This window comes from Podarcis tiliguerta, assembly GCF_965153285.1.
Source record: "Podarcis tiliguerta genome assembly, chromosome: 13".
Classification (NCBI taxonomy): domain Eukaryota; kingdom Metazoa; phylum Chordata; class Lepidosauria; order Squamata; family Lacertidae; genus Podarcis; species Podarcis tiliguerta.
Genome location: NC_139546.1, coordinates 19,019,398 through 19,033,827, shown reverse-complemented (window position 1 = coordinate 19,033,827; position 14,430 = coordinate 19,019,398). Strand labels below are relative to the sequence as shown.

Sequence of the window (14,430 nt, the reverse complement as noted above, 5' to 3'; positions counted from 1 at the left end):
GAATCACATGCAGATCAAAGAAAGTAAATTCAGATTCAGGATAATCTCAAGAATCTCAGAATCCTAGTTTAGGGCCCAGGTTGAAGACAGGATCCCACACCTGCCAACCCCATCTCAAAGCAGCAAGACACAACCCACAAATAGAGATCAGGGGCTGAAAAGGTGTGCAAAGAGTTGCAGGTAACTCAAGCGAAAGTACCGGATGGCATGTTATAAGAGGGAGCAAAGAAACATAAGTAAACAAGGAAAACTGTCTAAGTGAGAGGAAAGTTTGGATTTGATCAAATGTTTGAAGTTCAAAACACAACTGATGACCTGGCTATATTGCAGCGGTCTTTTGACCTCAAAGGTCTCAGTTGTTTTTTATTTCTCTGTATGAAATCAATTCTTGTGGGACTCCCCTGGGATTTCAACTTGAGAACAGAAAAGAATGACGGTGTTTCTTTTCCTAAATTCAGCCGTGGATGATTCTTAAGGCAGTGATCTGTTAAGTGAAAAGGACAGCAATGTTCTGCCCACCTCCGGGCCTAGACAGTGCTTCCTTGTGGGTTTAAAACACTCCACGGTGAACACATGGTACCAACTGGGCTCACATCTTAGACACCTTAAGAGGCAGTTCCTAATAAGTGGCAAAGGCATCTGCAGAGTCAGTTTTCTTTGAAGTGCTGCAGCGCACTCTATTTTTGCAACAGCTTTTCCCTGCAGAATAGCTCTCCTCTGACTCACAGAGGCTTCTCGAGGCTGCCTTTCCAGACTGCTTTGCTTTCATTTGTAATTTGACCCAGCAATTCCTAACTAATCTAATAATGTACTGTGAGTATGTTAGACAGATACATGGTCCGTGCACAAATTAGTCTGCTTGCTAAGAGAGTGTGATCTTGCTGCCCGCAGTTCAGGAGAGACTAGTTTTGGTTCGAGAGGGCAGTAATATGGAGAACAACGTTGGTACGTACACGTTCACCAGCAGGTCCAGGCAAGCCAGCGGGTCCAGGCTCACCACGAGATCCTCTCTTGCCTTCCTCACCAGGTGGACCAGGGGGGCCTTGGACACCAGCGGGGCCCTGGAAGATAAAAGGAAGGAGAGGCAAGCGTGAACAAAAGTGAAAATGAAACAAGGACAGATGCACCATTTTAGAAATGCATCCCAGGTGAGAGGGATACTTACGGGTTCGCCTTTAGAGCCAGTATCTCCTTTGTTTCCGGGAGCGCCAGGTTCACCCTAAACGTATAGAAAGAGACAGAAAACAACATGATCACAAACCTCATTCAGCACAAGGAAGGCAAGAATGAATCCTTTTTTCTACGAGAGAACAAGGGGGTGTGGCTTCTCTGAGATGGCTTTCAACATGCATCTGTTATCAAGACTTAGAATTTGCAGAGTTGGAAGGGACCCTGAGGATCATCTAGTCCAACCCCCTGCAATGCAGTTGTCCCGTACAGGGATCGAACCTGAAGCCTTGGAGTTATCAGCACCATGATGCAACCAGTAGAGTTATCCAGGCTGACAATCCACAGAGGAAGAGATTTGATAAGATGCTGATGCATGTGATTTTGGGCTTGGGCCCTGAATAGAAGGGACAGGTTAGAGCAAACTTGGCCCTCCAGATGTTTTGGGACTACAATTCGCATCATCCCTGACCACTGGTCCTGTTAGCTAGGGATGATGGGAGTTGTAGTCCCAAAACGTCTGGAGGGCCAAGTCTGGCTATGCCTGGTTTATAGGAAGCAGAGTCAAGGAAAGGGAACTTGAGAATGTAATAGGGAACATGCAACTCGATGTAAATCTCCACCATATGAGAGTTAACAATGGGGTTTGGTAGAAGGAGCGCCCTGCTAAATAATCTTGGATACTGCTACCCTTAAAAAAGAGATTTGTACACCATCGCCTACCATTTTGATACCTTTATCCTACCTGCTACACAAATCTAGCTGCTGTGGAATAGTGTCATTTTCAGAATTTTAAAACCCAGTGTATTATATGATGCCAAGGCAGGAAAGCTGGTATTATTGGTAGTATTGGAGGTCATGGTTTGAAAACGACTAAGAAACAGTGCTTTAGCTATTAAACAAGCACAGTCCAGAGAGGATATGCAGAGGGTGGTATTTTCTGAATTAATTATGTTATGGTAGGTTCCTCCTTGTGTTCTCCCAGTTAGGCTAAAGAAGTCTGGATTTCCTGGATAACCCACCCAGATGCCTCTATTTCTAATTTCTTCAAAGACCTCTGAAGGCAGGCACAACTTAAATGATGAGCCAAAAGGTGAGGGGAGATCAGGTGAGACTTACGCTGTTACCCTTGGGACCAGGAGCGCCGCTGGGACCCTGAGGTCCAGCTGGGCCGCGAGGACCGGGGAAGCCGGGGGCGCCAGAAGCTCCAGGAGCACCCTAGGAGAAAAGAGCAACACTGGTGAAGCAACTGGGAAAGGAAGGCATTGGAGAAGACACGAAAAGCGATGGGAGGGTACTTACAGTTGCACCTTTGGCACCAGGTTGACCATCAGAACCGGGGTTGCCCTAAAGCAGAGGAGAAGGAGGAGAGAAGAGTCATTATGATGATGCTCCTTAGAAACTCCCGAAGCGCATTCGGCAAAAGCAAAAATCGGATAGTAGTGCAGCTTACAGAAGGACCAGCAGCGCCAGCGGGACCGGCGGGACCAGGTTCACCACGAGCACCTTGTGGGCCTTCACTACCACGAGCACCTTGGGGACCGGTTTCACCCTGTGCAATAAGAGAAAAAAGAACAAGGGACATAAGTACTCTTCCACAGGTATGGTGGCAGCGTCTCCCTGTCAAACTACACCATCCCACACCAAGCCCTTCTGAGGCTTCACAGTTTTGCCTCGTTGGATCAGTACAACAATGCCTCAGGCCTTCCTTTGCCACCCTGTCCCTCAGAAATCAAGAGGTTGGAGGCCTGCCACCTGAAGCACACTACTTGGTCCTCTTGAGGCAGGCTGTTGCTACAGCTTCTTTGGGGTCTACCACTAAGTGCTTATGCTGCAGGAACTTGGCAGTCACTAGTCCTTTACAGACTTCCATCTTGCTACTCTGGGAACACCTGAAACCCATAGGCCACCCTGGAGGTTTAGCAATGCGGTGGCTTCCTTCCCAAACCATCATTGCCTGTTGTGTGTGAGAGAGAGGCTGGAACGGGAAGCAACATTGCGGGCACCTCTCAAGTAGCCTCTAAGCTTCAGACATTGCTGGGCAGGATGAAAAGCTACCACTCATGGTGTAGCCTCATAAGGCTACAATGGAATTTAAGAACTGGGCCCATGTAGATGTGTCACCCTCCATTCTTGAATGAAGAGCTATAAGGGAATACAGAGACTCGGAGGGAGGAGGGCCTTTCAAATCGTTATGAGGACCATGGCTTTTCAGAAATAGCCTGTGATCTTTCCCACAGAAGACTAAGGTGCTTGTAGCTGGTTTGGTAAGAAATAGTTCATCTAGAGCTGGTGCTACAGAGCTTTTCGACTAAGAAGGGGAAGACTGTCTCTGCCCTCCCCCCCTTTTAAAAATATTATTATTATTATTATTAACAATAGACTGAGGAATCAAGAAGACAAGTGGGAGCTGCAACAAAATGTTGCAGTCTCTGTCCACGATTCCAGATACTCCATTCTACTTCATCACCTGCTCAGATTTCTGTTCTTCACACCCCAACAGTCTGTTAGCATTCTGTGCCGAGTCTGCACAGTCATTATCGGTTGGTATTTTTTATTTTTTTTATTTTTACCTATAAGAATTTCCCCCTAAATATTTTTGTACACCTGCAAACACTGGGATTCTCCTGATGCCTCCCTCTTATGCACCGATGGTGCAATGTTGGCTTGCATGAGGACTGGCACCTGAGATATTGATAGAGTCTAAACCCAACAATTTTTGATGTTCCTGATACAAAACAATTGCTTCTGAGCATCAGTGTTGTCCAGTGTCTTTACCTTAGGGCCAGCGGCACCAGGGAAGCCAGGGGGACCAGCTGGACCAGTGGGGCCCTGAAAGAAAGAAAGCAATGGCAATTATGGCATTTTCCTTGGAGTCCCAAATTAGCAACCTCTTAACACTGGCCAACTCCACCCCAGCAATGGCCAGAGGTTTGGTCTGCGATTTAAAATGTCAGGGAAAGGGAAACAAGAGTCAAGGCCTTCCATCCCATGGCTGGTTTAATTACAGAGTGTGCTGTCCTGCAAATCCCCATTTAGGAGATGGAGTCTGGCAACGGCCAATGTTTGTCTGGCAGGACAAACCCTCTCCACAGGAAAATAATCGCCACTTAAGCAGAGAAGAAACTGCAGGTTGCAGGAATACTTACTGGGGGGCCAGCAGCACCGGGGGCACCATCATTACCACGAGCACCCTGTGGTGAACAAGAGGGGGAGAAAGGCGTTTCAGTTACTGCCACCTCTCCAGGCCGCACCAGACCTGGAGGATGCTACACCAAGGATGCCTTGGTACCAGTTGCATCCAGCCCCACAATATGTCCCACAAGACAAAACAATGTACTTACAGCAGGGCCAGAAGGTCCAGGGCGGCCTCTCTCACCGGGAAGACCACGTGGGCCCTAGGCATAAGGAGAAACAAGTTTAGTTTAGGGGAAGGTAGCTTTGATCCATGCCCCGTTACCATCCACCCAGCCTTTCATTAGCCATTCTGTTCTTTAGCATCTACCATTGCTAATGCCTCTACTGGTATTAAGGGGTTCCTTCGTTCCCCAGGGAGCCATAAAGTGAGAACGAAGACTTTGTACATGCCAGCATGCCTTGCTTCTTCATGTCTTGGCTTCATACATCTCAAGTGCCCTCAGCTTAAAATTGTTTTTTATCTACCCCCTCATTTCTTGATGCAATCCCCTCTGACTCATTATGTCTTCTTGCTCTCCTGGATCTGGCTGCAACTATACACAAAAGGATGATATATGCCACTGTGGAATCCGTTAGACCAAGCGAAAGAGCCTTTGATCTGTAGCTTTCGCCACCCGGATGCTACAAACACCCATGACGTCGGCCTGCTGTCTGAAATCTCACACATAGTTCTCTGCACAGTAGAGTTGAGGAACTCGCAGCCCTCCAAACGTTGCTGAGCGACGCTTCCCACCCTTCCTGACGAAATGGCCATGGTGACTGGGACTGATGGGAGCTAGAATCCAACCACATCAGGAGGGTACCTCGGTTTCCCCAACCCTGCTATGAAATAATGCTTCATATCGCTGGATATTTCTCCTTGTCTTCTTTTATGTCAAAACGTGCCTGTCCCTCATGTAGGTTGCTACTGCCATACTCAGATGGAACTATTGCGTTGTCCTTTGGGGTTACTGCATGTTAACCATCGCATGGAACTAGTTCATCTGAAGGGTTTTCATGAACAACATATGAAAGGAAGTATACTGAACTTGGACGCCTTCAGACAAATTATTTCCACTTGATTCTCCACAAAGCATGCTAGGAATCAAACCCATCCTCAGGACACAATGGATGTAAGGTGTGATCACAGTAGGCAGAAACCAAACAGAGATACCTTATATTGAATCAGACCATGGGTCTACCTAGCTCAACATTGTCTATGGGATTGCAAGAGGCTCCTGAGGATCAGACAGAGGTTTTGCCCATCATCTATTCCTTGTTCCTTTTAATAGGCTAGGGATCGATCCTGGGGTATTCAGAGACACAAAGCATGCACTCTACCAATGAGTAAGTCCTCTTACTCCCCCCCCTTTTGGTGACTAGGAGTTTTCCTTTACTCATCATCCTTTCACCTGAACAAATCCATTTCTGCTGATACCCAGCCTATGCTTGTAAGATTTGGAAAGATGGTCTACCCATCAAAGCAAAGGGCAGAAGAACAATGATACTCACAACTTGTCCAGGAGCACCATTCTCACCGGGGCTACCAGGCTCACCCTGAAAGAGGGAACAGAGCAGATGTCAACACCCTGTTGCTGAAACAGGAGGGGATAGAATTAGGTATAAACGGAAGGGGGCACATACTTAAAAGTGGACACTCACCTTGGGGCCAGCTGGACCAGCATCACCTTTAGCACCATCAAGACCGCTGAAACCCTAAAGTAGTGGGATGAAGGAATGGATGGAAAAGAAGAAAAAGGAACATTAAAATCCAAATAGTTGAGTATAAAAAAGACAATGGGGTGCCTTAATTCTACATTTGGAAGGTTAGCAGCCCCTCATTTTACTGTTCAACTGAAAAGATTACAGGTTCCATATTGGCAACCACGCAAAAGCTGAGGAGGCCTGGGTGGAAGACCACCTTGGAACCAAGGATATGAATATACAAGATAATAATATAATGGTCGACTAGAAACACCTGAGTAGACATTTTTAAGGGTTTGTTTCATGCTCTTCTCAGCTTGGACCTAGGCTGCCTCCTAAGATCAATAGTTCGAGGTGGGGCTTCACCCCAAGGTTCATGTGACCATATGGCTATTGTCACCTTCATGGCAGGCATTATCTAGTGAAGGTGCCATGTTCGCAATGGCAGATGCTGTTTGTATTGTGATGTCTGCAAACCTTAAAAGCTCCAGAGGGGATGCATGTCTACTCCTAAGTAAATAATCTAGCCAGGGGACATTCTGAATTGCAAGATCCCCGAATTTTCTTGGTCATTGAGCTATTGGAGCACACTTACTCTGTGTCCCTTCATGCCTGGAAGGCCAGCTGTTCCGGGAAGACCACGGGCACCCTAAAGCAAGAGAACAAAAAGTTATTTAGGAGTCAGAAAAGAAGAAGAAAACGTGTCTCGCCTTTCTCGCCTTCTTTAGGCATGTGGGTGGGACCTCTTCACACCAATAGCTGGTTTATGACTGGGACATACCTAATGTGCTTTTCATCAATAGCAACAACACTGTAGGACTCAGTTTAAAAGGATTAAGAAATGCCGTTAAGGCAGATGGCGGCATCTTTACTGCTAGTTTTGTACTATGCCCTTACATCTCCTTGAACATCCTATTTCTCCATACAGCTGGGACCACCCATTGAGAGCTCAAAATTTCCAATCTAGGAAGGAGTCTGTCAGTGATCACCCAGTCTAGTGGGCAGAGTGGATGTGCTCAAATGTGGGCCCCAAAATCTCACCCAGGCATCTTGAGGCCTTAGGCGCATAAACTGTTTCACAGTCAAACCTAACCACCTTGCAAAATTGCCGGGAAGGTGAACTGAAGTAGGGATGCATTGCAATACAGCATTTGGGGTGGGAATAGGTTGTATGTCACCCTTCGCCAACCCCGTGTCCTACAGGAGCTGCCGGACTCCAAATCCCATCAGCCCCAGACACCATCATGGCCAGTGTTGGGGGGTGACAAGAGTTGTAGTCCAAAACATCTGGAGATTGGAGACAGCTGTAGGATGGCTTTATAAACGAACCATCCCTCTGTACTGAAGCAGGAATTGAAAAACTTAAGCTGCTTCTTGCTAATACGATCGTCAGGCCGCCAATGTAAGACATTGCATCACTTTCCCTAAACAACAGGTTGTAATCTCAAGGCTCCAGGGATGCCAGGACAAGGAGCAGCTCTTCCTAAAAAGACAGGTGCTTGACAGCCACCCCATGATGAGAGACATCTTACCTGTGGACCTTGGGCACCACGCTCGCCAGGACGGCCAGGTTTTCCAGCTTCACCCTTGAAGAAAGAAGAGGAGACAGGGTCTGAGCCGATGCTCAAGAAACAGCGCACTAGGCGAGGATGAAAGACCATTGATTGGGGATCTGTGTTTGTAAAAGGGACTTGGACCTTGCATTAAGGTTTGTAACCAAATGGCCCTGTAACGTCAACAGGTGTTCCTTAAGGATTGGTGCTTCTGCTCAGCAGAAAGGAAGAAGCCAGAGAAAATGGTAAGGGGCAAGGATGGTTAAGGCCCAGCACTGACAAACTGTGGGGGTCTCCCATCAAGTGCTGGTTTGGTGGGCTGCTTAGGAGTTCAAGTCACTAATTGCAGATAAGGCTTTTTTTATTTTTACACTGCGAGTTTTTTAGACCTGACTCGCTTTACTTGGAGGCAAAGCAAGGCAGGTGGATAAGTCGGCCAACTCAAGTCTGTAAGTTGAGGGTAACCTTGACACTGAAACTGTGTGGCTATTTGGGCACACTCCGTCTTTGGATAATTGGAAAGAAGAAGTTTCCGGGGGCCCCCCCACTCCAAAAAAAGACATAAGTCACTCACATCATCTCCATTCTTTCCGGGTGGGCCAGCTGGACCACGGGGACCCATTGGACCCTAGAGTTTGAGAAGAAATAGATGCATTAAAATCTGAGTCGAGTCGTCCCTGCTCCTATTTATAAGCTGGTTGAATTTTTCAAAAGTGGGCCAAAGAACCCCCAGTACGGAAACCTGTCTACTGCATTCGACGTTCAAAAGCTCCCCCAAGTGGTGGAAAAAGAGAACTCCAAGGAACAGACTCCAAGGAGGCCCTTCAGCTTCGCTCTAATAATGCATGCGAGAGATACGAGAAATAGTTCAGATGGTACTCACAGCAGCACCAGGCTCTCCGGGTTCACCAGGGGGACCTTGGAAACCTTGGGGACCCTGGAAGATAAATCAGAGCATCTACGTTAGATGGAAGGCTATGACCTACTGCACCCCTATTTGTTTTGGGTAGACCATGATAAACCACCTGAGTTTTGTCAGCCCCGAGTGCCCCCTTCCTTTCATCTCCACCTCCATTACTTCTGCTGCGCTGCTCTCCTGACCTGAAGCAACTTCCTCTTCCCTATCAACCCTCACCCCTCTTGCCCTGCTACAAAGCATCTCTTCTCGAACCACCTTTGTCCTATTCTGGCCTACATCCCAGTTTGCCCAACATAGATGCATAAGCTTCCTAGTAAAGGTCAACTGGAGCCAAAGGTCATCAGTGCTGGGAGCTCAACAAAGAAATAGAAACGGCGCATGGGCAGAGTGTTCTACAGAATATCTAGATTCTTCATGTATCTTGGATTGGAGTTCAGGACACCTACATCTCCAACACACACACACCCTCTCTCTTGTTCTAAGAGGCAAGCGATACATTACTTTGGTTCCTTTGCCTGACTTCATTGCACACTATTGGTCTACCCGCTTTAAGAAGGAATAGTGTCAATAAGTAACCACTTCACACATCAATGTGGAAATGGTTATGTATTCTATGTCCCCTTCTCTCATCTCTCCAGAGTTTCTGTGAATGCCTGGGAACATCCAGGCCTATGGAGTAGGCCTCTCAAGAGAGGACCTTATTTCTTCCGTGCAAAGAGAAAAGAAACCTGCTACCAAAGCAATCTCCTATTCTGTGCCAAGGATAAGTGAATTCTGCGACTCCAGAATTTATACAAATGAAGATTTGCATATAGCCTGCATTATTATTATTATTTTCTGGAAAGAGACAAAGATGTCACAAAATCCTTGCTCTCCAGAGCACTAGAAACCCCACTAGCCCCCATTCCTCCAACCAAAGGGAGGAATAGGACTAAAGGAAAGAACTAGGAATTTCTGGTTGATGAACATTGCCTCAAGTACTGAGGTCCGTACATTTACAATGCACCTCTCTCATCTGAAATCCCAAATGCACAACCCCTTGTCTAAAAAGCATTGAGAATTTGTTATTAAGATGGAAGCAAAGAAGTACTTACGGGAGCGCCAGGAGGACCAGGAAGACCACGGGGACCAGCTGGGCCCTACAAACCAAAGCGAGAAGAATCAGTCATGTTTCCCGAGAAAATGAAATTGGAGCCATCTTGTCTTGACTCTTGTGGATATCCATTCTCTGACTTGCTCTAACCACACATTCTTGACCTTTTCTCTTAACTAGGCCTCACTCTGACCTCCACCCACTTTTACGTCATTTCCTAAATTGCTTTTCCTCCATCTCTCTTTAAACAACCATTTCGTCTCTCTTGGTCTAGTGTTCCACATTGATGTTGGGGCATGTCTGTTTTTGTAGTTGCTATATTAGTGGTCAGCGTGTTTGGATACCTCCCAGCTGAGAGGCGTTGGGCTGCCATCAGATGGGAGGTTCCTGCAATGGAATAACTTCTGAGAAGCTATGAGAGACACTCAAAAGATTCCCACAAGGCTAATTGAATTTCTTGGTGGGGATTTGCTCACCGTTAAGTCCCCTGCTCCTTTTTCAAACCAGATTAACCGGTGTATTTTAAAGAAAGCGAGTATACTAACCCACACTGCTCAGCCATAAACTCAAGCCACTGTTGCCACTAAAATGAGTTTTCATGACTAACTTGTTCCACGGGTTTCACTGGGAGCTGCGTCTAACCAACTTAGTCTGGATCTAACGTCATATAACTAGATGAATCTCAAGTTTCCTTCCAACTCTATGGTAAACACTTAGGACCATAAAAAATTATCATTGTCATGATGCTTATCATTAGTTCATGGAACCCACATTCCATGTCCCTTTTCCTCATGGAAAGAAGCAATGCTATCCCTTAGTTACTCAGCTTTATTAGTGAGATGCCTGCCCAATCAAAAAGAATAAAGTTGGAGTATCTTTGATACTTCAGTTTCTGCTACTAAGAGCTCATCAGGCGGACATCAGTTAGCAACATGTACCTCCCTACCTGTGGCCTCACCATTCTGTCCTGAGATTAAGGAACCAAGAAGGCTGAAGCAGACTCCTTCTTTCATACTTCTACAATCTTCCCACTTTTCTCCTTCCACACTAAGCTCAAATCCCTTGAGACCGTCAACACTTACCATTGGGCCAGGAAGAGCAAGGCCACCAGATTTTTCATCATAACCGTAACCCATCTGAGGAGCGAAGTTCTGTAAGGGGAGAGGAGGAGAAGGAAGAGAGAAGGTGTTGCTGAGGTTCTTAAAAATGCATCCTCCATGAATTGATGGAAAAACAAAAGTTATGGAGGCAAACCCAACTTACTCCGCCAAGGCCTGGGGGGCCTGGGGGGCCTGGAGGTCCAGGGACTCCGGGTTGGCCAGGAATGCCATCTCTGCCTGGGGGACCAGGAAGCCCCTGAAAACAAAGAGAGCAGGAAGACACAGGTTAGCACCGTGGCAGTATATGGTGCTGAATGCACAAAAATGTATACGTTTCCTACAAAAGAGGCACAAAACTTTCAGATTCCTGAGTATGGTAAAGCTATCCATTATTAGAAGGCAATATTAGAAGACCAAAACTGCTTTGGAAATTCCTCACAAACCAGCAACATTTGAAGGGGGGCCTTCTGTTCTCCCACTCCCAAAATATGAACCACCGTGATGCTATAGTAAAGAATGCCAAAATGGCCGGGTCTTCTTGCAACAGCTTTGGGATGTTTAGTTAAAAGCTGATGTGAGCTGAAGAAATTCAAATGTTGTTAAAAAGAAGAAGCAAAGGGAGATTTGAATCTCCTTTCTGTAGGTTAGAGGGGGCGAGTGTTCTTTTAAACAACCTAAGTAGGCAGAATTTCTTTTGCGTATAGGAATGGAAATTTCAAAATGCGGCCAAGGAATATTTTATGACTGTCCTAGTCACACACAACTACTTGCCACCAATTTTTCTGGCATACTTGCATATTAATTTTATTTCCTTTCCCCTTTGAACTATTATCAGCCAATGTTTCATTACAGATACCTACCCTGTCTCCTTTAGGGCCTCGTTCCCCCTGAGGACCCTGCCAATTAGGAAGATAATAGTGATTAGCTGGTTATCAAAAAGAAAACAAAATTGATGCATCCAAATAAATGGAAGTTAGGGTTACCAAAAGATAATTTACCTCTACTCCAGTGGCTTCTTGGGGAGTTTCACTGGTTTCTTGAATACAAAAGGAATATTATGAATCAGACCCATCACCCAGAATTTATCATCATCACCTGATACCATTGCAACCCCTCCCTTGCACCCACAATGCCCTCTGGTCTATCAGAACATCCTTCCCTTAATAAACATTGAATGAAGACCAGGCTTCTTTCCTAGGTACATTTAGAAGTTGATAGGAAATGGCAACTCCTATCATTGGCCTAATCAGAATATGTAATGGGCCGATCTGAAGGACCATCCGAATTCACATCATCCAGTCTACTTGGGCAATCCTATTTGGAGTGTTGACTTTTCAAAGAAAGGAAAGAAAGCCCAGTTTCTTCCCACAATGCACCAATATAGCATCAGCTAAAGTTAAGATGCCTGAAAGGTCCTCTCCCATCTCTTCACCCTCTTTCCTGACTCTGCAGAATTTTCTTTGCCAAATTTCTGCAATCTCTCAAGGAAGGGATGCAAACATCTCTATGAAACCAGCGGTTTGTTATTGTCGTTTACAATGAAAACAAAACCTCAGGCAACTGAACCAGGAGACAGACGAGTGGTGGATGGATGGATGAGTGGTTAGATAGCACATAGAGGGGTGGATACAAAGAAACAATTAAATAGGTGATGGGGCTGTAGGTGGATGGATAAATGGATGGGTGATTAGATGGCTGTTGATTGGTTGATGTAAAGAGAAGAGAGGGAGAAGAGGAACTAGATAGGTAAACAAATGGATTTTTTGGTGTACATTAGTAGAAGGTGGGTGTTTCATTTGGGCAGATGGGTGAATGAGTAAAACTAGAATAGATAGAATGAGTAAATACATTTGCGGGCAGGCAGTTTCTCCAGGAGACTGATTGGAGTATGCTTAAATGGAATGGGGGGGGGGAACTGAGTGACCGTGGACGGACAGAACCGTAGGCAATACTGATGGTATGAGTGGATGGAAGAAGAGTAGGTAAAGTCAGTATCCATACCAGGGCAAACAGGGCAGCATTCTCCTTCGCGGATCTCGGGATTTGGGCAGTCTGCTATGCTGTCACAAATCACCGTGTCACAAAGGATACTGCCGTTGTCGCACACGCAGATGTCGCAGGGGGTTGTTTTCCAAACATCTCGGTCACTGTACGTTATTCCGTCCTGTATGCAGCTTCCAGATGGCACTAAAGAAGGAGGTGACACAAGAAATGAGGTGGGCAAGGGAAGAGGGGAAGGGTCCTTTGGGAGCCAGCAGTGTCGGCAGAATGGCCAAGGCGCAAACATGTGAACTTCTTACAACGGATCGATCTGGAAAGCGCATACATTTTTAAAAAAAGATAAAATTGTTTCCGATGTTTGGCCTCCCTTCCCTCCTCCTCCTGCTCTCCACTTAACGCTGACATTTTGTGCGTGCGCTCTAAGAAAACCCTCATCTGCTTTTCATCAGGCAAACTCTATGACACAGGAAACGAGCCAGCCTCACAATAACTCTTTCCAGTTGCTTTGGAATTTAAACAAAACTTCTGGCCGGTTGTTGCATCCAACTTGGTAACCTCAACGTTCTGAGCTGAAGCCAAGCCAAACACAGAAAGGAGAAAGAAATTCACAGCCTTCTAAGAAGCAAAAGAGATAAAGAGGAGAGGGGGAGAGAGAGAGAGAGAGAGACTCAGGAATTTGGACTGGAGGAGGACCCGTGTAAGAGAAGAAATTGCGTCCCGCTGATGGCGTGTGGCCTTGGGAAATCAGCTCCACCGCAAACAATTTAGGTAGGATGAGGAGTCAGCAGGTGTGGATCACAATAGGGCAGGCTCACTAGGCCTCCCACCTTGGCTGAAATCCGAAGCCAGCTTGCTCAGAAACAAGGAGTTTCGTAGCACCGTGGATGTTAACTGTGGAGCATACCTGAGCTAAGGATGGCACCAAGAGATATGACCAAGGACGAATGCTGGAGAAGAAGTAAGAATTTGCTTTTCTAGCATAATTTGTTTTTGTTTTTTAAATGAGGGACCGTGCATTTTATAAATTATTTCCTCCTTTTAAAATCGAGCACTGGACTGTTGAATTTTCTGCAAAAATAAAAAACCACCAGATACCGGACAGGGAGGGAGAAAGAAAACCCGCTATTCTCGGGGGAAAAGTAAAGGGGGAAGGAGTCAAGTTGTTTTGGGAACATGAAACTCATGTTTGAGAATACCTTCCTGGGATGCTGCAGGAAAACTTCCCACCCATCACTAGATGGCAGCAAAACTTCCATAATTGGAGTGATGAATATACTACACACGAAAAATGTTGCTTGCTTGATGGTAAATTGATTTCCCTCCGGTGAGGAGTTGTTTACTAATCCTGTTCAGTTGTCGACCCCGGAAATGCACTCCCTTTGATCATTGCTGACCCATTTTAAGGCCACTCCCCACAACCCCACCCCTGGCAAGTCTATAGAAGAATGCCAAGGACAAGCGAGTCCCTCGATGGCCAGTAGATGTCGCCATTGGACTTGGTCGGCGAGCAAAAGTGATTCCCTCCAATCCTTTACCATCCAAAAGGCTTTGTCTATGAAGTGATGTCTAGACTCCTGCGCTTTATAAGTTGCTGAAACATTTTCCTTATGAATCATCCTGAAACTTCTCTCTCTCCTCCTCCGCTCCCCCCCCCCCTAATATTTTCCTGATGGCTTTTGCAGACTTCTTCGACAAGGCAGGGAAAACAGCTTTGTC

The 14,430-nt window shown here is 46.1% G+C and overlaps 1 protein-coding gene and 1 long non-coding RNA gene across 3 annotated transcripts in view; one reads left to right on the top strand and one right to left on the bottom strand.

Moving 5' to 3' along the window:
* The window catches only part of LOC310661894, a 54,459-nt gene that overhangs the window by 33,033 nt on the left and 6,996 nt on the right, over window positions 1–14,430 (top strand). The window lies entirely within an intron of this gene.
* Window positions 1–14,430, bottom strand: part of COL1A1 (collagen type I alpha 1 chain) — a 44,828-nt gene that overhangs the window by 29,196 nt on the left and 1,202 nt on the right. The window contains exons 2-21 of one of the 2 annotated variants that reach the window (XM_083408374.1): window positions 12,715–12,900; window positions 11,712–11,749; window positions 11,574–11,609; window positions 10,877–10,969; window positions 10,696–10,764; window positions 9,615–9,659; window positions 8,485–8,538; window positions 8,176–8,229; window positions 7,581–7,634; window positions 6,644–6,697; window positions 6,007–6,060; window positions 5,857–5,901; window positions 4,512–4,565; window positions 4,317–4,361; window positions 3,946–3,999; window positions 2,621–2,719; window positions 2,470–2,514; window positions 2,287–2,385; window positions 1,166–1,219; window positions 954–1,061 (exon numbers count right to left, since the gene is read on the bottom strand). In XM_083408374.1, coding sequence (XP_083264500.1) covers window positions 954–1,061; window positions 1,166–1,219; window positions 2,287–2,385; window positions 2,470–2,514; window positions 2,621–2,719; window positions 3,946–3,999; window positions 4,317–4,361; window positions 4,512–4,565; window positions 5,857–5,901; window positions 6,007–6,060; window positions 6,644–6,697; window positions 7,581–7,634; window positions 8,176–8,229; window positions 8,485–8,538; window positions 9,615–9,659; window positions 10,696–10,764; window positions 10,877–10,969; window positions 11,574–11,609; window positions 11,712–11,749; window positions 12,715–12,900 — 1,340 coding nt within the window. The remainder of the gene's footprint in view (window positions 1–953; window positions 1,062–1,165; window positions 1,220–2,286; window positions 2,386–2,469; window positions 2,515–2,620; window positions 2,720–3,945; window positions 4,000–4,316; window positions 4,362–4,511; window positions 4,566–5,856; window positions 5,902–6,006; window positions 6,061–6,643; window positions 6,698–7,580; window positions 7,635–8,175; window positions 8,230–8,484; window positions 8,539–9,614; window positions 9,660–10,695; window positions 10,765–10,876; window positions 10,970–11,573; window positions 11,610–11,711; window positions 11,750–12,714; window positions 12,901–14,430) is intronic. The other variant, XM_083408375.1, reaches the window with a different exon arrangement.